Source organism: Pithys albifrons, chromosome 9 (assembly GCF_047495875.1).
Source record: "Pithys albifrons albifrons isolate INPA30051 chromosome 9, PitAlb_v1, whole genome shotgun sequence".
Classification (NCBI taxonomy): domain Eukaryota; kingdom Metazoa; phylum Chordata; class Aves; order Passeriformes; family Thamnophilidae; genus Pithys; species Pithys albifrons.
In genome coordinates, this window is record NC_092466.1 from 19,985,152 (window position 1) to 20,011,779 (window position 26,628).

A 26,628-nucleotide genomic window follows, 5' to 3' on the forward strand; every position below is an offset into this window, starting at 1 on the left:
TCAGGCATACAATTAAGATGGGTCTCCATGGTGCTAGGCATTGCACAAGTGGATGTTGAGGGAAAACTCCTGCTCTAAGGCTGATTTTAAATAGAAAAATCACACAATGTACAGGACAGGTGGCAGATGTAGCTAAAGGGGAAATAAGCAGTTTAGGATGTGGTTTAATGGCATAGATTAGCTGTGGTCATAGCTACCTGCTACCCTTACAGATCTGATGTACCACCTTTACCCTGGCACTTAACTGACTAGGAGATAAGCTGGTTCTGGGGAACTTAGCTAAGTATTTGTAGCCTGCAGCTGCCAATTTCTGTCAAGGGGTTGCCTGAACCACCTGCACAGCTCACTGAAGGTGTTCTGTTCCCCCTTCCTTGCTCCCAACCACATACTCTTCACTGTCACTGCTCCCAGGCCTTGTCTGATCACATGCCAGCCCTAACAGCAAAAAACTGCCTTAGTATTTCTTTGCCTAGGAAGGAAATTACATTCAGCTTAGCCTGAGGCCATAGCCAAGGCAAGGGAAAAAACCCCTTCAGTGGGCAGGGAACTCTTACCACAGTAATACCAAACCTGTTTCCTTCCTTTCCTGTTGGCTCAGACCCATATCCTGGTCAGATTACCAGGCTGTGGCTACCACTGGAGTGGAGATAATGCATGGATGAAGGGGAAGGCTGTGCCAGTCATCCAGCTGGCTCTCCTTCCTGAGCTTGGACATTGCACCCATACATGGGGTTTTTTAAAATGAGACTTCAGCTCAGCAAGCTTAGGAAACCTTTTCAGTATGTCTTGTCCAGGATCACCCATTGAGTCTGACACAGACTCATGGAGGGCGTAGAGGTCTCCTGAGCTGCAGGCTCATGCCATAAGGAAATTCTTTTGCCTCAGGGGAAATTTATTTCAGAGGGAAGCATAATCAAAAAGACTGATAGATCTTTCAGCAAAACTGATTTAAAGCTTGGGTTTGTAAAAATACCCAGATGATTTTCTCCTACCTCATCAATAATACATGCTTGGGTCTGTTGAAGATTTCTCTGAAATATGTCATTCTTCCAGGGACCGTGTCCTATTGATAGAGCCATAAGCCTCTGCCAATTAATCAGGGCATAATGCAATGTTCAAAAATGAGCATAAGCTTTTCATGCCAGTCCTCTTTGATTCGTGCCTTTGCTATGATTCCTGCCAGTCCTCTTTCAGATGAGCAGCTGTTATGAGTAAATTACTTTATTGTCAGTGAAAGGTGAAAATCAGCCTGAGACATTGATGGGCTTTGGTACAAGACAGTAGGAGCATTACAAAATTTTGAGTTTCCCACTTGCTTCCTATGGAAGAAACCTTGCTCTTGCACATCCCAGTGGCACAAAGCAGGCAACAGTGTCAAACTGTTGAAGCAACAGTGCCCTGGATGTATGGGATCCCCCAAGATCTGATGTGACCTATGAAGTCCCTGTATTCCCGATTAATTCTTCCCATCCCTGATGTTCTTCCAATCAGCAGGCAGGGGGCAGGTGTCCTCAGCAATGTGCACCAGGACTGTTCTCCAGGGAAATTCAGGAGCTGTAGTTGGAGGGAATTTTCCTAAATGTTTTGATCACATACCCCAAACCCTCCTGCCGCGTGAATGAGAGGGGCGGGGCAGCGTATGTCAGGAACGATGATTGCTCGTGCTTAAAAACGAGGTGCCAGAATTCGTCACTGGGAGCCCTGATCACTCTGATCTTTCCCATGGCATGTCCTTTGCCAGGGGCAAAAGGGCTACGAGGCAGTAAGTAGCACTGTCCTAATTTTGCTGAGGCAGAAACAGAGGTGAGTGACTGGTTCAGGGTCAGCTTCTGACCTGCGCTGTCAGTATTGCTGTCCTGACAAACTGCTCTCTGCCAAGGTCTCAAAGTGGTTAAATCAGTAATAGCCACAGAGGCAGTAGCAGGGACATCTATAAAACTAACCATTTCAGAGCTCTAATTTCATAAGCAAGCTAATTGCAAATATTATATCTAAGAACATTTCCAGCCATCTGCAGGAAGGGAATGTCACAGTGCTTGAAAGGCATCATGTATTTATGACTGTGTCTTGCTAATAAATAAATCTGGCACAGTGAGTTTTGGATGTCATTATGCTTGCTAGTCATGCAGAACAAACATCCCTTGCTGTTACTTGGAGGTATTTACACACCCTCTTAATTGTGGTATTAGAATAATTCTTGTTACATTTCATGTCTGTTTTAGAGTATAGAACTGAGTGAATAGGGGACTATTGCTACTCCCTACAGTAGGGATTGCCTGTTGTCACACAATAAACCTGTGATGCTGTAAGGAGCAAAATCACATCATCCCAGGTCCAAGGTTGGTACTCTGACAACTGCATCTCCCTTTTTTATTATGGATCCAGGTACAGTCTCTAAACAACTCTCATCAGACTCAGTCCTAAGGCAACATGAATGTCAATGGGAGCAAGAAAAGGTATGTCTGTGTCCCATTCTCAGAGTAAGAACAGCAGGAATGTCAGGAAAGTGGAAGTTTGTGCTGCTCTTGTGCTCTCTGTATTCTGGGAAAGTTGAAATTCTCCCCTTCCTAGAGCTGACAGTTTTGACCGACACCAAATCTGCTCTGCTGAAAAGTAAATGATTTTTATAAAACATACAGGGCAGGATTCACTATGTGGTATTGCTTGGTTTTGATGCTCCCTGAAACAAGCAATTAAGTTTGAGCTCTAAAGGAACCTGTCATCCTGTTGGACAGATGATTTACCTTTCTGTCTTCTTGGAACTAGGTCTTGAGGCTTGTTGCTCCCTGGGAACCAAATGCTGATGTTTGGACTATTCACATAACTCTAAGTCATCTGTATTTGTAACCAGCCATTTTCAAGGACTTCTGCATAATGTATTAATAAAGTTAATTTTGCTTACCTTTTTCCTCCTGTGCAAAGGTGACCTGTAAGGATCTGACATGTGAAGCTACCTGATGAGATGCCAATCTGAAAGCCCTCCCCCCCACTCACGAGTTATATATCTGCATAAAGACTGCAGGTTTTGTGACTTGCCAGCTGAGGAACTTGGAGTTCAACACCACCATAGGTCCTACTGTGCAAGAGCCAGCAGCCTTGTACAGAGAAGCCAAAATGATTTTTAAAAATACTTATTTGTGCATTGGTTTAATGAAGGACATTGTCACGCTAATTATTCTTATAATACTTGTTATGATCAGGGGAAACATTATATCTGAAGTTTCAAATGTTTGCGCTGAGACAGACATCCTACCAAGCACAACAACATTTCTGTCTTGAACACAGGGTGAATTTATTACATCCAGGCTTAAGGCTAAATAATCCCAAGGGTCAAGACTGAACTTGCAACATAGTTCTTAAAACATTTCTCATTTTCTTCTAGAATAAACCAATTGAAAAAAACACACTTGTGTTTCTTGTTAATTGTAGCATGTGGCTATCAATAAGGAAGGCATTTATGTTGTATGTGAAGGAAATTGAAACCTTACCCCAGAAATAGCTCACTTTAAAAGGATTTATTAACATCACAGCTTTTCTGGGCTTCATTCTTGAAAGAGTTTATTCTAGTCTTTCATGACTCTTCCCAAGACAACCTCTGTAATAATATTTTTTCACAGCACATGGAAGAACAGGCCCGATTTTTCAAAGATGTACAAGGTAGGCAAGAAAATTCACCTCAAATTATGAAGCTCTTACAGTTTAACAGAAGGCCTGTTAAAGAAAACAGGCATTGTCTTTCCTAGTGTAGTAATAATGGAAACATTACCCTTTGTCCATCCTACAAGAGTGGTATTGTTAGAAGCAAACAAACTTTGATCTTTATACTGTGAGACAAAATATAGTTTAGAGAAAAAAAACAGCAGATTTACATGATTGGTGAACAGCACTATTAAGGTTCATTCCAAATTATGAGGTTCCTTTGAAAGTGCAATCTGGATTTAAGGACAGAATGCACAGCAGTCGTGGAATCCCTTAGGAACTGAAAGCTAAGCAGATCACAAGTTTCAGTAGGTGGAAAAAAAACACTACTTTGACAGAACAAGGGCAATTTTTAAAACAGATGCACTTGGTGTATTTGTAGAAAAAACAAACTCTTTATTCATGAACTCACAATTCAGGATGCTTCAGTGAAATGAAGAATGAAATAGCCTTCTAACTAAATGTACTTCAGGATGGTTCAAAATTGCCTAGGCCTGGATGGGGATGGAGCTTTGGCACAGCTCCCTCCATGACAATGAATTTGCAGAGTTTGCACAACAGAACCCCATTTCACTGACTCCAGTGGCACTCTGCTGCTTCACAGCAGCTAAAACTCTGGTTCACCAGATGTGAATTCCCCAATGCTTTTTAAAATAAAACACTCTTCCAGCCTCCCCTGCTGGGATAGCTCTTCATCTCTCATAACCTTTGCCCTACTTTCTAGATTGCTACGAGACTTTATCACTGCTTGCAAAAGAATTGCCCCATGTTTTACAGAAAGTAGCTTTTTAAGCATATTTATTGCAGTTTATTGGGGACACCTGGGTGTAAAATCACCACCTGAGACATTATGGAGAGATGAGATAATCATGTAACTTTGAGTAATCTATTTTAAGAGAACTGATTTAGGGATGCTAGGGAGGGTCCAAGAAGACTTGTCTTTGTTCTTTTGCTATTTAAGGAACTGGACATGGGACTTTCAGGTGAGTTGCTGGGGAAGGTGAATCAGAAAATTGCAGGGATAGTTGCTATATGTAGAAACTAGTCTAGCCTTTGCTACTGAATCATAGTGTATTTCCCCAATGGGTAGTTATTGTTGGAGATCTAACTAGAAGTTCTTTATTGTGTTGGTGATATTGTTTTGGTTTGGATTTGTTTTGTTGGCTTTTTGGTTTTGGTTTTGTTTTGGGGGGAAGGGGGAGAGCGGTTTGCAGGAGGGGTTGGGGGATTTTTTAGGTATCCTATTCTGAGATATTTGTTACTTACAGAATTATTCATCTGGTGATCTGGAAACATCAAGGTATATTTCTATTCAAAAAGAAAAATGTTCTGACTTTACATGAAGGGAGAAGGGAGGGACTGTTGTGCTGCTTGGACTGCCAGAAAATTTATGTTAGTTCCTTAAACAGAAGGGTAGCCTATGCTAATGACATCTTGGGGAAGCTTGTCCACAGGTAGCTTCTGAAAAATTGTTAATTATTTTTCTGTCATAGAAGGACATATCAAGGCATGGAGAGGTTAATGACTTGGCAGGCTGGCATAAAGGAAGGAGACTTCAAGCATGGCTGCCATTGAGATTGCAGCAGTCGGTCAAAGCTACCTGGCAGCAGAGCACTTAAGAGTGGTCTACATCTGTCATCTGCTACAGCACCAGGTAAGTTTATTTACTGGCTAACCAGGGTTTTATTCTTAAAGGTAACATGGTTAGAAGGTACCTCAATGAAAGTCCTGCAGTTACAAGTCTAGCCTTAGCTCGTTTTCATGCTAATATTGCCCTTTTACTTTAACTGCTTTCTCTTTCTCTCTAATTTAATTTGCCTGATGCAGGTACAAATGGCAATTGCATTCTGAATAGTGAAGTTCTTTTAATCAATTTTGGTATATGGATTGACTTTTTCTCTGATCTTAGTGATCTTACTTTGCAGCTTGTTCTGGTTTCTGTAGATGCTTCCTCAGTGTGGGTCTCTGTGTCCTGCGTTATGCCCCTGCATGGGGTCACTTTTGTGAGGTATTGCAGTTATGTTGCTCTAAACATCCTCAGGCTATATTTCCACTTCTCCCAGCTGCATTGTGTAATGAGCTCACTGTAATACTGAGAGGAAAACATTGTGTCATCATCCTGTAGCAGCACCAGCAACCATTGCTTTCTTCAAAGGGCAATATATTTATCTTAAAATGGTACCTCGGAAGTATCACAGACGGGCTTCTATCTTGATGTTGAGGAGAGAAGCACCTCCTTGCAGTCTGTGCACCTACATTATAAATACTCCTGAGTTTATCAAGAATTACATTCTGCTCCTCAGGGTTATGGTGTATAGCTTTAAAAGTCTACATCCACATAATATTGAACTAATATTGAATAAACAGATATTTTTATATCCCTGTAGCCGTCAAGCTCTCAGACGTTACAATCAATGGTAGGACAAAAAGGAAAAATGTAGGCAGTTGTCATATATACTCTCTGGAATAGTGATTTGTGATGGATTGGACCAATTTTTCTGTTCAGAGATAATTTCCCTTATGCTGATTGATGACTGCTTACATATGTATTCACTTAATTATTGCCAGCTGACAGTTCAGAGTATGAGTTTCATGTGAATTCCTTGTTTCTGGTCTTTTATCACTAAGAGGAAAAAAAAGATAATTTTAATAATTAAGATATTTGTTTATCCAATTCTTATTACTTGCTGAGAGTTACTGAACATCTTCTCTACAGTGTTGTGAAGGAGAAATTTAAAAAATGAGGCTGTTCTACTGCACTGTGATCAAGAGAGGAACTAAGCCAGACAAATACAATTAGGCAAACTGGGGCATGAACTGCATCCAAAGCACACAGTAGGAATTCCCTCTGGCACAGTAGCACTCAAAAAACCTGTCTTACATTTGCAGGAACTGCAGAGGGTCAGGATCTCAGCTTTACAGCTCATTGGAGAAAACTGACTTTTCACAGTAGTACTGCTACCAGACTGTATTTGGCTTCTTGTGCTGAACTCTGCTCAGTATTTTAAGCTGATAAAATTTCCATTGTGTCAATATAGGAATGAGATATTTTTTTTTCAGAACTTAGAAAGCAAAAGTTCAGCTCCATTTAGTATGGAGCTTAAATATTTGTTAGAAGCTTCTATAAAACACTTTTTTGTGAACTTTTGATAATTTGAAGCAATTGTAAATACTGCAGTGATTCTGCTAAGGTCAGTGAAAATACTTCATCCAAATTACATGCTCAGTACCTTCTGCTTTATCATAACATTTTCTTCATTGTGAGTGTGGTGCAGAATTTTTCATTTTCCTGCTCTGAAAGCCTGTTTAATTCTATTGCACATTGTTAAACAGATGTTGCATTTCACCCAAGAGCTGGTTATGTTTCAATTCTGGATAAAGTGGTTCCTGTAAATGAGGTTTGCAAAATGCTTTCTGTCTGAACAAAACTATGGGCCAGTTTTTATTGCATGCTATTACTATAATTATAGGATCTTTTGCCTGATCAGGATGTGCTTAATTAGGATAGCCATTTAATTGGGACATCTCCCAAGGAACCAATTTAGTTTAATGTTATTAGAACTATCCAATCAGGGCAGCTTAGGAAAAAATTTGCTTTTAAAAAATAAAACCCAACAAAAGAAAAGATAATCTGATGTTTTGCTGGTCTAATGCATTCGATCCATTCCTCAAGGAACTTTAGGGATGATCTCCTCAAAATAACACAAGACAAGTATGATCTTTCTGTTGCGAGAGTACCAAACCATGACCTTCACTCTTCCTGTTGCCTGCCATCTCCTTACACAAGAATACCCTGGCAAATGAGACCCATAAACATTATATTGTACCCAACAGGAAAAAAAAATTCAGCTGTATATAAAAGGCTAAGTGGAAAATGCCACCACTTTTTAATCATGAAGGTATGAGATACCTCCATCAAACAAAATCTACTGTTGTAAGAAATCATACAATCATGCAAGTTAGGTCTAAATTTCAATAAGAAGTTCAAAGGCATTACATTTTGTAATGTAAATTTAAAGTTCCACAATGGTCTGTGAGCTGATGTGGTCCCAGATGGGCAATATGAGATGGCAGCTGAAATAGGGCTGAATTTTCAATATAAATACAAGGGAGAAACTTGGACTGAAAGAAAACAAAGTATTGGACAGACTTCTAGTTGAGGTAAATCAGTCAAATTCCATTGCAAGTGCTGCAGACATACCGATTTTCATCTGGTGAAGATTTTAGCTGAAGACAGTGAGATGAAGCAGTGATACATTTGCTTGTGTACGATGGCGGCACTGAAACAAGGTTGGCCAGGGAGGTGGTGGAGTTTCCACTGATGGAGATATTAAAACTTTGTCTGATCACAGTCCTGAGTAACTTGCTTGTGGTGACCCTGTTTGAGCTCAGGAGTTGGACAAGACAACCTCATGAGGTCTCTCGCAACCTCAGCTGCTCTGTGTTTCTGTGAGCACAGTCCCTTCATTGTGGGTAAAGAAAAAATCCAGACACTGTGGGTTTAATTGGTGGTAGAGCTGGTCTAAGAAATCCCAGTCGACAACATTCCTCCTCTGCTTTTCTTTTCCCTGCTGCAAGGTCACGGTCTCTTTAATTGTGGTGATAAAATTCTTTATAGAGCCACAGCATTAACTGGATCAATGACAAGGCAAGGTTAAAAATAGTAAGTTAGTGTTTTTAGGAGTGTTTATTCTTGTGTTATTTTTAAATGCTTGTCAGTTCAACTATGTGGTTCCCAGCTCTGCTGGGATGTACTGTCACAGCACAGGAGATGATGAACAAGTGAGTGGGGAGAAAGCTGAGAAGAGACCAGCACAATGCCTGGACCTATTGTATTGTTTAACTGCACATTGACTTATGCTGTCTCTTGCAGAAAGCAGGATTATATTTTATCTGATGTTAACTAATTGAAAAAAATCAGGCCTCTGTCTTCAGCTGACTGTACATCTTGTGTATTTTTCTTGTAGAGAGACAGCACACACAAAACCTCTGCTTTCTTTGATGTAGTGGAGGAGGTCTAATGGTTACCCAAATAAGAATTAAAATTGCATGAAAGCTTATCTAGCGAGTTCTGCACAGGTATGTGTCCCTTAGGGCCAAGATGGCTCATTAATACTACAGGCCTGCAAGAAATAACCTCATTCAAACTAAGTTAATTATAAAATCAAGTGACTTCCCAAGACAGGGAGTTATTTTAATAGTTCTAATAGTGTGGTTGCCCATCCTTATTCAGGTCACCTTATACAGCTCCATCTCCTTTCCAGTGCTCTTAGCCCTGAGTCTATCTGAGATTGAAGATGCTGCAGCTGCGGTTTTCAGAGATTCAGGTACAGTTAAGGTGGAAGTGAAGTATTGATAAGTGTGTTGGTGTTAAACAGCTGCTCAGGTGCTCCCTGTATGAGTTCAGTGTGTCACCTTGGAGCTGAATTTTCTATAAGATTTAGATGGAGCTTGGCATCTGTATTCCAAAAGGGGATCCTCAAAGTTCTTCCTAACCTTAGAACGCTGCTTTGTGTCACTTCCCTGGTCCATCTGAAGTCCTGCTGAGACCAAGTCCAGAATCCTCTTGGTTTTGTCACCATTGATGAGCCATTCACCTTTCTGGTCCCTGCTGCTGCCCAGCCTGTGCTTCCGCAAAGGCCTCCTTCATTAGGTGTGCATCAGCAGCTTGGGCAATGCCATGCCCTTCTCATTTGGCTGCTGAGTAGCTGATATATGGGCAGTGCATTCAAGACCCTTCCTTCTTCACTTCCCTTCACAGCTTCTGCTACAGCAGAGAACTGTATTTGTAGCATAGGTAGACAAGCAAAAGTATTTACCTGTGTCTTCAGGGCTCTGAGAACAGAAAGATAAAGTGTACACCTACTTAATTTGTTAGTGTATTCTGTTCCCAAAAGTTAGTTATCTGCACATGCCTAGTGTCTCTTGTGACAAAGAGCAGGTGCACTGTGGCTGTTTCTGCAGGTGTGAATGTGTACATATCCATATGCATCCTTGTGGATGTAGAAAAACACTTTGTGTTATCCAAGGTGATGTGCTCCTACACCTGGAAATTAATTTTACTTGCCCACACTTAATTTCTGTGTACCATCATGGCACTGGGAGACCTGGAGATCATTGTAGGAGATGCTGATGGCAGTTACTTACAATTAAAGCATGTTAACAGAGGATGAAACACAGACATTCTTTCCTAATAGGGCAGTGATTTGTAACCCTCTATTAAAAGAGTTGGCAGTGTTTTCCTGAATAGATATAAATGCTATTAAAAAAAAAAAGTAGTCTGATAAAGAATGGATGTTCCTGGAAGCTGGTACCACTTATTGACCCCATACCTCTTATTAATTTAGTTTTAGTTATAAAAGGATGTATTAAACAGTGTTTGCTCTTAGTATAAAATGGGAGATTGCTGCTGATAAGTATGCTTAAAACAAGCAGCACCACAGTGGTTATTTTCATTCCTTACCTATAATAACAGACTATCAAGACAAAAATGAATGCAGCCAGTTGAACTGACGGCTGAATCATAGCAACAGCATCAATTGATTTGTTTCCAAGTCTGAAAAAAAAGCTAATAAAGACTTTGCAGAATCTCCTAGATACAGCAGGGTTATGGTTAATGTCTTAAACCTGTTCCTTATGCTCAAATACTCTCTGTAGGCACAGATGCCTGCTGCTACCTATTTCAAGTGAATTCTATTTATAAAAAGTGGTACTGAGTTAAGCTGGTTGAAACACACATTCCTTCTTATGGGACTAGAGAGAAGCTATTAGCTGTTCTATACTGCAGCAAGTACTACTGTTTACCAGTCACAACAGTGCATTCATGTGTGCTTCATTGTATTTTCCATTACTGTTTCTTTTTGTTCTTTCTAGTGAAAATAATGTGTCCTACTGCACAGTGGGAAGTTCAAAGCCAAACCACTCTATTCCTGATATAATTTCAAATAAACATTTTTTTTCTTTTTACTGCATGCAGCCTGTTTACACAATGGAGGACTGTTTTTCATCCTTGATAGTTGTTGCTTGGAAATATTCAAAGTAAAAAAAAATTATTTTTAAATGCATAGTGTACATTTGTTCCATAGCCCAGATCCTGAGAAATTATGTGTGTTTGTTTAATCTTATATGCATTGTAATCCTGGAATGCTTAGCATATTGTTGTTCTAACCGATTGTGACTTGTGGAAAACTGATCAGTGAGAATGTTATGAAGGACAAACTCTCATATTGTCCTTACTTAAAGTTTTAACTTTGCAAATCTGGAATGTAATATATTCATTTTGCAGTGCAAAGAATTGAGCATGTGCTGGATCAGGATTTTGTTTGCAAATGTATTGCCTGTTGCTCTGCACACAAGTAGAACACTTCGCTTTATTTCAGCCATGTAATTCCTTGCTTCCTGCACACAAATAAAATACTCCTTTACTTAGTAGTGTCTGTAAGCAACTTGTCCAGATTAATGCAACTACAATTCCATGAAGCTTTTCCTTGCAATGCATAGAAAATATATTACTCTTATTAAGAACCATGTTTCATAGACTATTTCTGAGGCAGACAAACTATATTAGCAGTTTGTAGGTTTAACAAGACCTTTTGGTCTGCTCATGAAAATGAGTTTGCCTGGAGTGAGGTTGTGCATGCCTGTGTGTGTTATGTCATATGCCATGTGGGGTTTCTGTGGTGGATTGTGGAAATATGGAGTTTTTTATAAAGACATTGTGCAATTTGTGACAGTATGGCTGTATTTCTGATGGGTTTCAGTACACACTGAATTTTAAATGGCATTAGTGGTGTTGATTTCATCAGCTTTAAAAACCTTTACCACAGTGCCAGCCAGTCTCTGCTATTTTTGCAGCCCTGGGAGCCTTTCCAAAACACAAGCCTGGGGGGTACATGTACGTTATGCTCCTGGAGCAGTCTGTGTATTTGCCATTAGTTTAAACAAAACTCTCTGCGTAACAGTGTAAATTTCTTTGAGTTTAGTGTGCATGCTGAGGAGACCATAACTTTACTGTATCTTTCAGCTGTCTGCTGTGAATGCACAGTGTTTTAGAAAGATGTTACATTGGTCTTTAGGACATCAGGAACTTTTCTACAACCTATCTTTAAAGAAATACATGGTACATGTAATTGCTTTTAGTCTTTAAGTCAAGCTATCAACTAGTTGACTCAATGCTCATTACCTTACTGAAGGCATGGCATGGGACAAGTACATTTTACATATATTCACCTTGTAGAAATGGAATCAAGACATATATTTATGAATGGTGAAGTATTATTTGCCCATTAGTTCTGAACAGGGAGACTTCATATTCTCACAGACTTGGCAAGAGACACAGTAATTAATTAACTGAAGTTACTGTATTCAAAGGACAGAAAGTTTTATCTGGGACTTTAAGAACAAAACCTAGTCCTATTTTAAAGAGTTACAGTGCAAGGTTTCATGTTCTGTCATCATGCCTTTTGAGTGACAAAATCTATCTTTTTACTGTCAGCAGTTGCATCTTGTGATATTCCGTGGTGTAATGGTGAGCACTCCAGACTCTGATCACAAGGTCGTGAGTTCGAGTCTCAGTGGAGACCGTACCGGGCAGTTAAATGCCTCCCTGTCGTCCCAATCCCGTCAGATCTCGGATGCTCAGCAGGGTCAGCCCCGGTTACCGGGTGCTGTAGACAGTCCTGAGGACTTCACTGTCACTGTCCAAGCTCACTCGGCCGTGGCAGATGGACCTCGGGACTTAAAACGGTAGGGCCAGTTCTGCGCACGCTGAGCCTCACCTAAAAAATCCACTGCGCAGGCGCGAAGGGCACACCCCCATCTGGGGAGAGCCCTTCCCAAATCTTCGTTCGCGAAGTTTGGGCCATACTTATCATGATGATGTCATAATTTTTAGCGTAGCATGACTAATTTTTTTTTTTAAGTATTGTGGCTGGTAATCTGCATTATAGTTTCTATTGAGCAAAGAACTTTCTATCATATGTGATGAATACTGCAGCACTATTTAACTGAGCATTTTTTATAAAGGGGTAGTAGAGTCTCATCAATTAAAGTTCTAAAAATTAAAAAAAAAGACATCTCTGGAGTTCAATTTCAACACAGGTTTCCATCCTATAATCTCTGCTGCTACTCGGCTTCATGTAGGCTTTTAATGGAAGGACAGAAGGACAGCAAAACAGTTCTGACTAAGGCCTAATGAGCAGTCTGGAAGGAAAGGCATGGTACAGAAGTATAAATTTCAGGTTTATTCTACTTATGAATTCCTGAGTTCAAACAAGTGATTTTATAAAGCAAACTGAGAAAGTCAGGGAAAGTCAAAAAAGCTATGTGGATTTTGATGCTCATACAATATAAGCATGGATTAACAATGGTGCTAAGTAACAACTATTTCCAATGAAATCAATACTGCTCTGAAAATCAGGCCAGTATTTAATCAATAAGAAACTTGAAGAGGATGGCCTGTAAAAGAAATTCCAAGTGATCTTGTGAGAAGACATATGGGGCAAAGTAAAAGAATCTCTTAAGCGGTTCTTAGGGTGTGACATTTTTGTTCACAATAATCTTGCATAGACTGTCATGCTTCAGATGTGTGTATACACTGTATTTGCAAATAACAAACCTATGGTGCAGATGCCCACTGACTGCTGTCACAACATTGTTAACAACCATTCTAGATGGTTACATCATTTATGGCATACACCACCATTCCAGGCAGGTAGCAGGTACTGCTATTGCATTCTTCCCTTGTGTGCAACTATAACAAACAAAACCTGGTTATAGCAAAACCAGCAGTCATTTCTAGTATCTTAGTTTATCTTCTGTTCAAGCAGGTAACCCAGGTCAGAGAAATTTACCAGTTTTTTTAACCCTGTCAAAAAATTTTATGAAGTCTCACATAGGTTTTCATCCCAGCAGACTCAGTTACTTTCCAGCTGGGGTCCTGGTCAGGGTACAGGACAGTAGGAACCAGTTTTCTGCACTATCTGAGAAGTCTGTGAAGATGATCTGAGTCCTGGCCTCAGAATATTCCAATATTCCATATTGAATTTTTGATACTTGCCTGTCTTTCTTTGTTGGTTTCAGTGCACCATTGTCTGTCTTTAGGAATAATTTATCAAACTATTAATCCTTCATATATCAATGGCTCTTATCACACAGTGTAACTTGTTTTCTCTTGATAAACACTAGTTGAAAACTAAATCTTATGTATTCTATACTATGAAGAGTATTATGTCATTTTACAAAAGCAAGCACAGAGAAGTGACACAGACAATATTATTTTATTTGTTATGATTAGACTCTCTATAGTGTGCCACTTATATCAAAGCAGTAAGTTATTCTCTTGCTCTGAAAACCTTACTATCTACTTATAATGTGTCACAAGAGGCAAGATTATGAAAAGCTTTTTTGAAAAATGTCAGTGGAAGGTCTTATAATTATATGAACTCATGATTTTCAAAACGCCTGAATAGTTCTCCAACATTTCTTTTGTGACTCAGTAGCAGACCTTTAAAGAGTATACCCAAAAACATCATTGTGTACAAAGAACAAAACAATGCTCAATCCCTCTTAGATATGATCAGTATCTGGTATTTATAAATGGATAAGATGTATGTAAGGTGTTTCTGCTCTGTTACCTTCTCTTAGCTGTGACAAAGAAACCTGGCCTCCCTTGCTTGCATAAGACCTCAGAGTGACAAATAAAATGGCTGTTTCAACCATGTAGGCATAATTGCATCCAGCCTTGTGCCTTTACCTTCAAAGGGAACAGGGAACAGTTGCTACAGCAGTTTTTAAAAACTAGCGGCATAATATCCTTTACCGCATTTGTGCACAGCTACATAAGCCTTGGTGTACACACAGAATAAAGAAGTGATATAGGCACCTTTCCTGTTACATCTGTTTGTGCCAGCAGGATGCCTAGTGTGTAAATAAAGGCAAGGTTTTCACATGGCATAGATATTTAGTCTGTTGGAACTTGGATATATTTCTTTTTCTGGGCTTACTTTGATGTTTATTTAGTTACTTAGGGAATTTTAGAGGCTGAAAAACATGTATCTGGGGATGCTGTGTAAGTAGATGGATGGACTGCAGCTGGTTGGGAGTCTTGAGAATCTGCATTTTTGCTGTTGATGTATGGGTGCAGTTTGGTGGCTTTTAGTGTTTAAATCCTGTAGTTTATCCAGTCCAAAATCAGTTAGCAATAAACAGTAATTGACTCTAAACTTGACACTTCCCTTAATCACAAGAGGAAGATATATCTGTTTGTGTTTGTCTGAGTTACTGTAAAGTTGGATCATGGAAACAAATGGCTACATGAATTACAGTTAAACAAAGCTTCAGATCTTGCTCATATTTCCACTCTTTGCAGGACGAACTCAGATCTGATGCACAATGTCAATGCACAGCTCTAGTGGTAGGTCTCTGACATACTGTAAGAGCTCTACCAGATGTTTTCACTTAAAACGAATGGGAAAGATGTGTTCAAGTACCTATACTAAGGGTAATTGTGTTTCCATTTAAGACACTGGTGCCCCAAAAGTTGTATACTTAAGACCACATATCAAGTAATCTTCTGTGTTCATGTTTAGCAGAGTACTCTTACAGTAGCTTGACACACGTCTTAGCTAATTCAATGCAGGAAACAGGCAGAATTACACAATTGTTTACATTGATTCTAAATACAAAACAACAATGAAGTTGAAGCAGTATTTAAGCTCTCAAATAATACAACACAGTTTTGATATAAATCATGCTGATTAAGAGAAGCTACTGTATTTTGTGCTACTCAACATCACATGGTGGATTCAGCTACTGCAGCAAATTTCAAGATGCATTTAAGATAAAATGAGAGTCCTCTTGTTCTGTGTTTCTAGTACACTCAATGTCCAATCTAGAAATCACATTGTATACAAACTGATTAAGAGAAACAACTTCTCACCATATTGTGGCAAGTAACAAGGAAAAAAATAGAAGTAGAAGTCCATTTGAAAGAAGCAAAAATGTCTTGCCACACAGTTGAGGAAAATAAAATGGTAACATGTGACCTCTCTTACTAAGATATATAGGTTTTGCCCAGAATCAGAAGGACAGCTGCAGCAAAATAACTTCTGCCTAAAAAATTCAAGTCCAAACTTCAAGTTTTACCACCAAAACACCCAGCTCATGGCAAGGGATTAACTGTCATTTCTACCAGCTGAGGGATATGATCTCCTACTTGTTGATAGGTCTTTCTACATTATAGCATAAGGCTTAGCTCTTGTCTTCAGATACTCAGTTCAACATCCATATTCCTGTCAGTTCACAGCATGGGAAGAATTCTTTTCCCCACCTAGCTTTTTATCAAGTTATCTAATCAGAGAGCCTCCACAACTATACATTGGATTTCTTCAACTCAGTGCAAACCCATTGACTACAACAAAAACAACCACTTATAATAGCATAATTCATATTGGAAATTACCTCGGGTAGCCACCCAGTACAGTATTCTGCTAAGGTTAAATTAAAAGTCAGGACAGAATATCCTTCAAGACTTCTTTAGCATTGAACTGGTTGGTCTCCTTTTAGTTTGTTTTTTTTAATCTATTCCTTAGCGTGGCCTTCTTGGGCATACCTTGGTTTCTTAGCAGCCACTGAGCAATTTCTCTGGCTCTAGAGGTTAAAATGAGTTTACAGTTTGTAGGTTTCACGACTAAAACCACCACAGATGTGAAAAAATATGACCCTCATTTTGGCAGTGCAATGGACAGTACTACCTATTTACATGTGGCTTGGCGTCAGCCTGACCTGAATGCCACTTGTGTATTTTCATCAACCTTCTACTGGTTAGTTGGAATTTCAGCTCCACCTATGTAGCTGAGTGGGACTCATACTGGTTTTATTTTTTCAGAAAACCAAAATCCTTCTTGCATATGCATATTTCTTTAGGAGCGTACCCACTCTGTAAAGACATGGTTTCCACAAACATGTTTTTGTGCCCCTTCTGACCTTCTGAACGAGATACTTTGCAATTAAAATATCCAGTTGATGCTGAAGCAGAATGACATGTTGCTACCAAGACCTGGAACCACTTCTGTAATCCAGCCACCCTTGTACCATCATGGAATGTAGTTTTAGCATTGGAGAGCTTTGTGATTGGGAGAAACTGGGATTGCAAATTCAACCACACTCATTTTCATGCAGACCTAGAACTGTTTTTTGATGTGTTTAAAAACAGTTCTCAATGCATTTTAAAAGTTTAATCCATTGAATAATGCTTTCATTTGCTGCCATCCCTTGCGACTGTTTTCTTTACATACCACTATCATTGTTCTATATGCCAACTTGCAGAGGCAATGGCCATTTCTAAGCCTGTATGACAGAGAGACAAGTTTCATAGAAACATCCAGTCATTTTGTATGAGCTAGATCTGCTGAAAGATTACTGTTACTTAATGGGCTGTGAGAGTTCGTAAAGCAAAAAATTTTAGATATTTACATACTGTGTTCTACTGGTGTATCAGCCATGCATAAAATTCTTACTAATACTGAAAAACTGAGAGAGTCTTCTCTAACACAATTTTTCACAGCCTGCAGTACCGAAACTGGAAATAGGGTTTTCTACTGCAGCTGTGGCAGAGATGTGAGTTTAGCTGATGAACCCCATGCTGTCCTGTGTGCAGTCACAGCTGTGCATGGATCTTAGAGCAGCTGCATATACATCAGCACAGTCTCCGCAGTGTCCATATTATCTCACTGACATGAAAAACTTGTGTGCCATAGCAGCAACTGTAAACATCTACCAACTTCCATTGCCTGTTCTTCTGAAAATTATGTAGTAATAAGTTCCTGTTCACATCTCAGCTATGGCATCACCTGTTATTTTATATACCCACAGGAAATAATTGGTGTGTGGTGTCAGTGTACACTTCTGAAATGTTTTTTGCTAGTTAGATAGAATTATGTCTACAGTTCAACATCAGTGAGCCCTTGGAAATTTCAGTCTGCATGGTGGATAAAGGCAAATGATCATATTCTTCCATTGATGCAGTTACTGAATTATGCTGGCAGCTCAGAATCAGTGACTTCACTTCTTTTTTGAAGTTGCTGTTTAAGAAACCATAGATAACAGGGTTGACACAGGTGGAAGCCATAGCTACCAGGTGGCACAATGAGAAGATCAGATTGTGGTGGCAAGGGGAAATGATTTTGTAATTCCAGTCTACAATGGTGTTGAAAACATGCAGTGGTAGCCAGCAAACAGCAAAAGCAGCAACCATGGATGCTAACAAAATGTTTATCCTTCTCAGCTGAACTGCTCGGTTGCTATATTCACTCTTCTCAAACATGTCCTTTCTCTTCTGTAGACGCAAGTAGATACGCAGGTAGCAAAGTATAATGAAGAACAGTGGGATGCAATATTGCAAAAGCAGTAAAGTAGTAGTGTAGATAAGTTTGTGTTGCTCAGAAGGCCATGAGTTGATGCATATGGCCTTATCAGTGGAAAAATTCATGAAGTGTGAGAGCTGCTCGTACAAATCATTAGACAAGATGGATGTGGTCAAAAAGGGTAGGGACATGAGGCATGCTAAAGTCCAAATTACTCCAATTCCTAGATAGGCTTGGGAGGTGTTTGGTCTCCAGCCAGTTGGGTTTATGATGAGTTGATGTCTTTCCAGAGCAATAAGGACAAGAGAAAGGATTGACACTGTCACAGTTGTGCACTGAGTGAAAGAGGTCATTTTGCACATAACTTCTCCGAATATCCAGTAGTCCATCATGGTGTAAACAACAGTGAAAGGCAGGCAGACAAGACACATAAACAAGTCTGAAATTATTAAATTGGAAATTAGGATGTTGGTGACATTGGCCTTTTCTTTTTGCCTGGCAATGACGGCAATCAGACAGATGTTTCCCACGATGCCTAGAACAGTCTCCAAGCTGTAAGAGGTGGCCAGAAAGACAGTAAGGTCAGTGATGTTCATGCACTGATTAGAAATGTTCACAGGAAAGCTTCGGCTGGAGTTCCAGTTCTTGCTGTTCAGGAAATGAAAACCATTAACAGCCCTTGTCTTATTCATCCTGAATTCAAAAGTATTTATCACAAAGGGTGGTAGTCAAAGGAAGTATAGGTCTTCTGGAGCCAGCCTAAAATGGTTTTTATCTGTTCTGTCTGGTTGTGGAAAATCTGGGTGTATCTGCAAATGAAAGGAAAAAATACTTTCTGTTATGCTGCAAGAAATTTGTCAAAAAGGCAAGGAGGGAGACAGGGAAGAAAATGCCAGGGATTCTGTGTATACTCTGCAGCTCTCTCTTATATAGTTTATTAGATCATAAAATTGAGCCCTTTGCTAAACTTTGGTATGAATGTCTGTGCAACTCTATTGAATTATGACCGTGTTTATTCATTCTGAGGTTGTCCCATGGATTTAAGAACATTTTAACTTTTTATTTAACTCATTGCAGTATCTTAAACATCACTGATGCAGTAGAGTGATGATTCAAGAAAACTGGTTAAAAACCCACCTGGAGGTAGAAATGGTGTGCAATTCTGTTTTTGCAAGGTTCTGATCCAAAACTGGGCAGAGGACATTGTGGTGGGCTGCATTTACCTTCATCTGAACTAAACATCAATGTGAAAAGTAAGTCATATTAGATGTATAAAGCCAGCACTAAAAATATCTTATGTGAGTTAATTTGTGATTTCTTGATTGCAGCCAGAGCTCACATTTGCACAAAAGAATCACCGTGCAAAAATTCAGGCTCATTCTCAGGGGGCATATTATGGGACAATTTTTCAAAAATCTAAAATAATTCAAAATAATTTCAATATTTTTCAGCTTCTACACAGTTATGATAGGTCATGGGAAACTGCAGTCTGAATATCTCGCTTCCCTATTCTGAATGAACTTCAGTGCCCTTGAGGCATTGATGTCTCCCCTAATGCAGCCATGACAGGGTTTATCAGAAATATAGTCCAGTCTCCTGATTTTAAGAATGAGTGATTTTGATAATGTCTTTTAATTGCTTCTGAGAACCATCTTATTGATTCTCACTCAGCATAATTTTGCTTCTTTTACCCAAGAAGTTCAAGTGTTATAATAGTATGTGCTGTCTCCTAGATACTGTTCCTGCCCAGACAGATAGGTCTGCTTCTTAATCACTGCTGCAAGCCATGAGCTGCGATGTTCAGTGGGGTGTCAGGGAGCTGAACCCATGGAGTTAATTGGTCCTGCACACTTTTGAAAATCTCAGTCATAGGACTGCCGGGACTCTCCCAAATGAGTCCTGTGAGCCATAGAAAAGGCTACTTTATAAACCTGGAGGCCAAATCCTCTATGTTAACAAATCAAAGAAAAAAAATCTGACTCCACTGGGAGTTCCCATCAGGCCAGATGCAGTTTCATGTTGTGCAAAGGCTTCTAGTATGAAAAGTAAATAAATACTCAGGGAATGACACTATTTAACCACTACATGACCCTTTCCTCAGTGATAAAATGTCACTCAAACAAGTTTATGAGCTTGTGTGAAAAGATTTTGAGCTTCAGAAAAAACAACTGATCGGGGTATGGATACATAAATAAAATGGTATAGTGAGCTTGCCAGTTTGTTTGAATAGCATTTACTGCTGAACAACTGTGTGCCCAAAGATAACCAGTACTGTACAAAAAAGCATCCACATTCCTACAATTTTTTTTTGCCTTGTCTTTCTCATTTTTAGTTTTACTGTATGTTTCTATGTAACCGAGGGAGACGGATTTGTGACCTGCTGAGAAGACTTCACAGAAGTTACTGCAACAGGCAACTTTATTCATCCGCTCACAAAACTCTTATACACTTCAAAAGCTGAATTCCTCCGCAGCTCCGCCACCTTGGCACTGATAATTGGTTAACAATGCTGTTTGCATGAGAAAGCTTGCTCTAATTGGCCGATTACACACATCTGTTGAGAGGGTGGCAGGAGCCGCTGACCTCATTAACTAGTCCTTGAAGCTACAACACGCTAAGTACAGAAACAAGTTCAATACACAACTCACACTTTAGATCTAAGAGCATATGAAATCCCAACATTTCTACAGATGTTTCCTCCCAAGAACTAAAGAAAGCAATAGTGTGTGGTAAATAAAAATATAGAATGGGATCATCATTCTGCTTGATCAGAAAAAAAATGAGTACAGTAAATTCTTTTCTTACTTTGCTGAACCTGTTGATTTATCTAACTGTATCTATCTATACCTCTCTGTCATCTATCTGTATCCATCTGAGGCAGGGAAGACAGTCATACAAACAAAATATAGTAATCTTTCTTCCTCATAATCTTTCATTTCCTCAATAGTTTAAATCAGAATTAAAGATGGCAAAGGAAATTTTCCAAATTGTGGATATAACTATGACTCCTTCTGTATGCTCACTTTTGTATCGTTGCCAAATCCATGTGAACAGATTGATTCTTTTTCTGAAACAAAAGGAAGAGGCAATAATGATGGCAGGATTACATGTTCACATATGATGAGGGTATGGGGGTCTGTTTCATTGTGAAAATGGATATAGAAAGAAAACCTGTCAACCAGCCCTGTAGTTTTTAATGACTGCTGGCCAGTGACAATGCTGCAAATGAAACAGAGCAAAGGGATCAGCAGCCTGCAGTATTATTTGGTACCACTCAAAGAGATAAGTCTTAGCATTTGGAGAGGACAAAGAGATTCTGCTGTAAACAAAACACATGAGCTTTTTACTATGGTCCCAGCCTAGTGTCCTTAGCTACAGTATCCTCAACAACAAACACATGATTCTCTTTTGTTGCTTAAAAAATATTTGCAGAGTTATTACAAACATCTGTGTCCCAAAGAGTAAGTCTTCTCAAGGGTCCCGGACACTTTTGGGTATGCTGAGGCGTCAGTGAGGAGAACTAATAATGCTGATGCCAAAAAAAAACCCAAAACAAAACAAAAACAAAACAAAAAAACCACAAAAAAATCCACAAACCCACAACAAAAAATGTGGTGGAACCACCTGAAAAACAAAAGCCAGATCCCACAGCTTTAAGGAGCACTTTGCCTAGAGGAATATCAAAGACTGGGCAGGACCCTGCATTGGTCACAGATGGCAAACATGGTGGGGATAAAAAGCATCTCTGAAGGCTCTGCAATGTGTATTGTTGGGTTAAGAGCTTCCTCTCTTAACATTTTGCATTTCATGGTGTCCCTCACAAGGTCACTGTCAGGCACTTCCTGGGAATTAATTCTTACAGTACTGCCCAGAGGTAAATAGGGAATTATCACCCTCTTGTCACAGATAAGGGAACTGAGAGAGGGAGATGAGACATGAGTTGTCCAGTATTTCAGGGGAACCTGTGGTACACTATGCAGTACTGAAAACCACCTGCCAGCCTGATGTCTTGGGAAAAGTCACTACCTAGATTACCTAGGTCTATCATTCTTTTTAACTCTTATTCCAGCAACCGTAATACAAAAAGCAGTTTTAGAAAAAGAGAAAAATAAATATTGCAGTGACCTTATACTTATGTATCCTATTATGGTATCCTTGGATGGCAGATACTCGCGGATGGTCACTGCCAAATGCTGTGTTTGACTTTCAAGGTGTTTGATTGCCATTCAGTTTAGTCTCAACCAAGAGCCACCAATAAGTAATGTGTACATATTCTGTTTAGATATTTGAATCAAATGTTAGCTAATATACCAAATCACCAGTGCAGTGGGAACAAGGGTGCTAGTCCCCTCACTGTATTGAAGGTTTGTCAATTACCCCAGAAAACACATCAATAATGTTGTGGGCTAAAAAAAACCAGCTTTTGTCTCCAGAACGTGAAGAAATACTTACTTGATTTGTAAAAGTAAGAAGTATGTCTTCTAAATCAATTTGCTGAGGGAGTGAGGGCAAAAGGTACTCTTTGCTTTTTGTTTGCTTGTTTGTTTTTAAAGAAGAAAGAGGAATCCTTTTCAGTATCCTTAATGATCTTCAAGAGAGAGTTCAGTAACAAAAACTAAGATGCTCAAAAAGCAAGGAGTTTCTTCACTAATCAAGAGAGCATGAGGTAGTTTCTCTGAAAAGCAAGTGTCATAAAGGTCTGCAACATATCAACAGGATAGAGAAGTAAGAAGAGAAGAAGCTTTCAGATTTAATGTTAGTGTAAGTTAAAATGTCCACATACGTCTTTTGTAGACACTCATCACTCTGCTGTTTGTGTTGGAAGAAAGGAAGAAGATCAGGAAAGGTTTGAAGGGTTTGTCTTCTTGAGCAACACAGCCTTCTGAAATAACAAATGTCACTCAGGTTGTCTCAAAAAAAGAAACCAAACTATCAATAGTCAGCTTGAAAGCCTTGCCTCAGAGCATTATCCTGTATTTCCTTGAAAAATTCCTCAAAGGAAAGGAAATTCTGCAGAGATGGCCAGGGAAGAAAATAAAACCCTCGGGGAGTTTCAAGGAGACTTTTAGACCATAAGTGTCTTCAAGCAGTTAATGCATGACTGCCCTTTTGAAAGACCTCTGGACTTGAAGACATCTTATGAAAACACCCATAAAAACTGTTTTTCTGGAGGCAGGACAAGGCAGGGGACTGCTACAGATGTTGTGCTCTGTGTGTCCACTGGGAAAGTGTGGGTCATTCTTGCAAAGCTGATCATAATCATGCACTCCCTGTAATCTAATAACAGTCTCCATAGCTGTGAGGAACAGTGGAAATCAATCTCCACATCAGACATAAATCAAAATAAAAATAAATGGGTTGACTTCTTTACCTCATACTTAGAAGTACTTGCTTATCTAGCTCAGAATTTAACTAGTTGCTCAAACAAGTGTTGGCTTTCTATCCATAAGAGATTCTGAAAGAATTAATTCCTAGAGATGTGCTGTGATTGTACTATTTCTTTAAATATTTACAGCAATTATCTGGAGTAAAGCAGCTATTGCCTACCTGTTATAATCTAGAAACAAAGGAGCAGTGGAAAGGTTTAATAGAATGCTGGAATTCTTATTGCAGGTATTCATTGAGGTGGTAGGGAATGACTGACTGACTGACAGCCCTTTTGGCTGGCAGCAACATTATCTCAGTAAAATAGATTTGCTCCATTCAGCCTTACACACTAAAGCAAGGCTGAAAATCATTTGGCTGCTCTTACAGCTTCCCAGGAAGGCAATACTTAACTAGAAGAGGAAACATGCCACTGAGTATGCACAGACATCCCACAGCAATGTTAAATCCATAAGGCATTTCGTACAATAAAATTTAATCATGGACTCTTCACCTTTTATTAATTCTGTGTTGCAAAAATATTGGGAGCAACTATCTTAAGTCATTGAAAAAGCTAGATATGATTAACAAATTCTAAAACCTGCATAATTGGGGTGTAGAGCAACTTGTGTATACTAATCTGTTACAAGACTACAAAATTGGAAGATGGTATAAATACCCAGAAAGGTGAATACTTCCCCCCCCCCTCACATATGCATATTTTCAGAAGGAAACCCTCTAGAGGTTATAAAGTTCTCCTATGAGTTAATCTTCTCTGATCCTGGAGAAAGCAGGGAAGTTTTCCAAAAGCATCTACTCCAACTTTTTACTTTCTGGTTAAATTCATAAAAACCTAACCAAAGACATGGAGCCAGCTCACAAAAATAAAATGTGACCAGCAGGTCATCAGACTGGAGAATGGCAGTTAGTCCCTGATTTCTTAAGAGTAAAGGGCATTGTGACATACTCACTACCCAAGAGAAAACATTGCATTTTTGTGAAAGTGATCTTTACCAAAGGAAGTGATGAATCCATAAAACATTGCAATGGGCACCTTAGCAGAGAACCACTTAGGATACCTGGAGAGTGATGTGATAGTATCTGGAGGGTACTATCAGAAGTTACATGGGTTGGGTGAGGGACAAGAAGTCTCAAGGTCTAGGAGATAAGAAGTGTTTTCCAGTGACCTGGGGTAACCAGGAAGGCTTTCTGTTACACTTCAGGGTGACAGGGAATACAGCTGAACCCCAAAGATGTCCCAAGAGGCTGCCATCTCCCTCTTGCACTCTGAAAGATTGCAAAGCTCTGCTCAGTAGATACAAAGGTTGAGCCTTTCATGAAAAGTCAGACTGCATTAATTTATCAAACATGGTCACCTGCTTTTTTAACATTAATAAGTGACATAATTAATAAACAGCTCTGAGTTCTTGACAGTCTGAAATAGATAATTTAGAAAATTCTTACCTGTTACTGATGGAGAGAATCACAGCTGTTGATGCATAGTTCTATTCTGGAAGGAAGAAGGAATGTTGTAGTTGCAAAGTAAGATCTTCTGTGCCCTAGCAATCCAGGAAAGAAGCTCTCCTCACTGTTTCTGTAGGTAATTTGGATGACATCTCTCTCCCTCTCCCGTTCTCTCTCCCACCCTCTTTCCTTCCCTCCCTTCAATTTAGCCAATGAATTCTGCTTTATGGTTATGGTCTGACTTCGAAGTTCTGGCTCCCTCTGCTGTTATATAAATATACAAATTCTGGGGATACTTGGGAGGAATAGTAACCTCAGAAAAGAGCTATGAAGTAAGTATCTGTAGCACAGTGTGTGCACATGCTGCACATGAGTGTGATCTTCAGTGAAAGCAAAGAGACAAAATACAGGACCAGAGCCAAAACCTGTTCTCCTTGCTGAAGAAAGATTTCTGTAGGTCTCCAAGAGAATTTTGCCTTTCATATATGAAAAGGTTGCCAGTATCAGTTTTCTCAGTTTTTCCATTCCATCACTGATAGATTTTTTTAGAAAGGTGTGGGCTACAAGTGCTTAAATTGTGAAAGGGAAAGAGGCACATTTTTACTCAGTCAAAGAACACAGAAATGTAAGAGGTCTGAAACAGAGGGAAAAAAGAATTTTCAAAAGTGCCAGTTTTCTGTGATTTTTTTCACAGGTTTTTTTCATGAAAAACCTAGGCAGAAATCAGAGTTGCAAAATTTTCTTTTGCATTGGAAAAATACACAAACCGAGTATTTATTTCATATGGCTATATCAGAATAACCTAATTTTGGTCTTTAAAGTGGATTTTAAGCTACGGTCAGCTACTTAATTAGTCCAGTGGCTAATACTATTCTGGTGCTCTTCTAAAGCAGTGATAAGTAGTTGAAGCAAATAGATGCTTACATTTGTAGGCTTGCAGTATGTAAACAGAAATCAAACATTTCAATATCAAAATAAGTACAAGAACTTATCAACTAAACTAACTGTGAAAACAATTTTTCATTTGTACTGTATTCTTTCTTTCATTTTTTCTGGTACCAGCTGTTACAGATCTTATCATCTGCTTCAAGAGCTTAGTAGATATGTTTCATGATTAGGGAAATAATCAAAGCAGAAGTAGCAATATACGGTATTTTGATATTTCTCATGTCTTACGATGCTGAGAAGCACAAAACTGGAATCTGCATAATGGATGGTGTAAGCTGGAGAATTGTACTCAGTTACTGATCTTTTTTTCAGGGGATGCTTGAGCAGCTTCTTATTTTGTGTTAACTTATTTTTTCCCAGCCTCCTTTTCAGAGGCTTTATTTATGTAGTTTGAACCATCACTTCATGTCTCAACATTTCCCTTTTACTCAGACAGCTCAGAAGAAGACAAGCTTTCTGGTCTGGTTAGGGAAAAGGACATGAAGCCTGTGCTCCAGCTGAGAAGGCATCAGCCCACACAGATCTTGAGCCTCTGACCAGTTTCATAGGAAGTAGATTTTCCTATCTTACTGGAGCCAGAGAAGCCAAAATTATGTATTTGGTTGGTCTGTTCACTTCTGTTTCTTCCTTAATTTATTTATCATATGTTTATCTGCTCTGCTATTCAAAGCACTAAAGAAAGGGGAGGAAAACAACTAGGAAACAGACATTCTTTTTTCCTGAGGGACATTTTGATTTGTGAAGCTGTTCCTATGTCCTCCTCAGCTTGTGGCATTCCTTAGCCAGCCTT

The 26,628-nt window shown here is 39.3% G+C and overlaps 1 protein-coding gene across 1 annotated transcript; it reads right to left on the reverse strand.

Moving 5' to 3' along the window:
- Positions 1–13,766: 13,766 nt before the first annotated feature.
- LOC139675607 (neuropeptide Y receptor type 4-2-like) lies at positions 13,767–25,052 on the reverse strand. The gene is made up of 2 exons (XM_071563501.1): positions 24,891–25,052; positions 13,767–18,871 (listed from the first exon to the last, which is right to left on the reverse strand). The coding sequence occupies exon 2, from the start codon at positions 18,752–18,754 to the stop codon at positions 17,624–17,626; it is 1,131 nt and encodes a 376-aa protein (XP_071419602.1). The 5' UTR covers positions 18,755–18,871; positions 24,891–25,052; the 3' UTR covers positions 13,767–17,623.
- Positions 25,053–26,628: the final 1,576 nt, after the last annotated feature.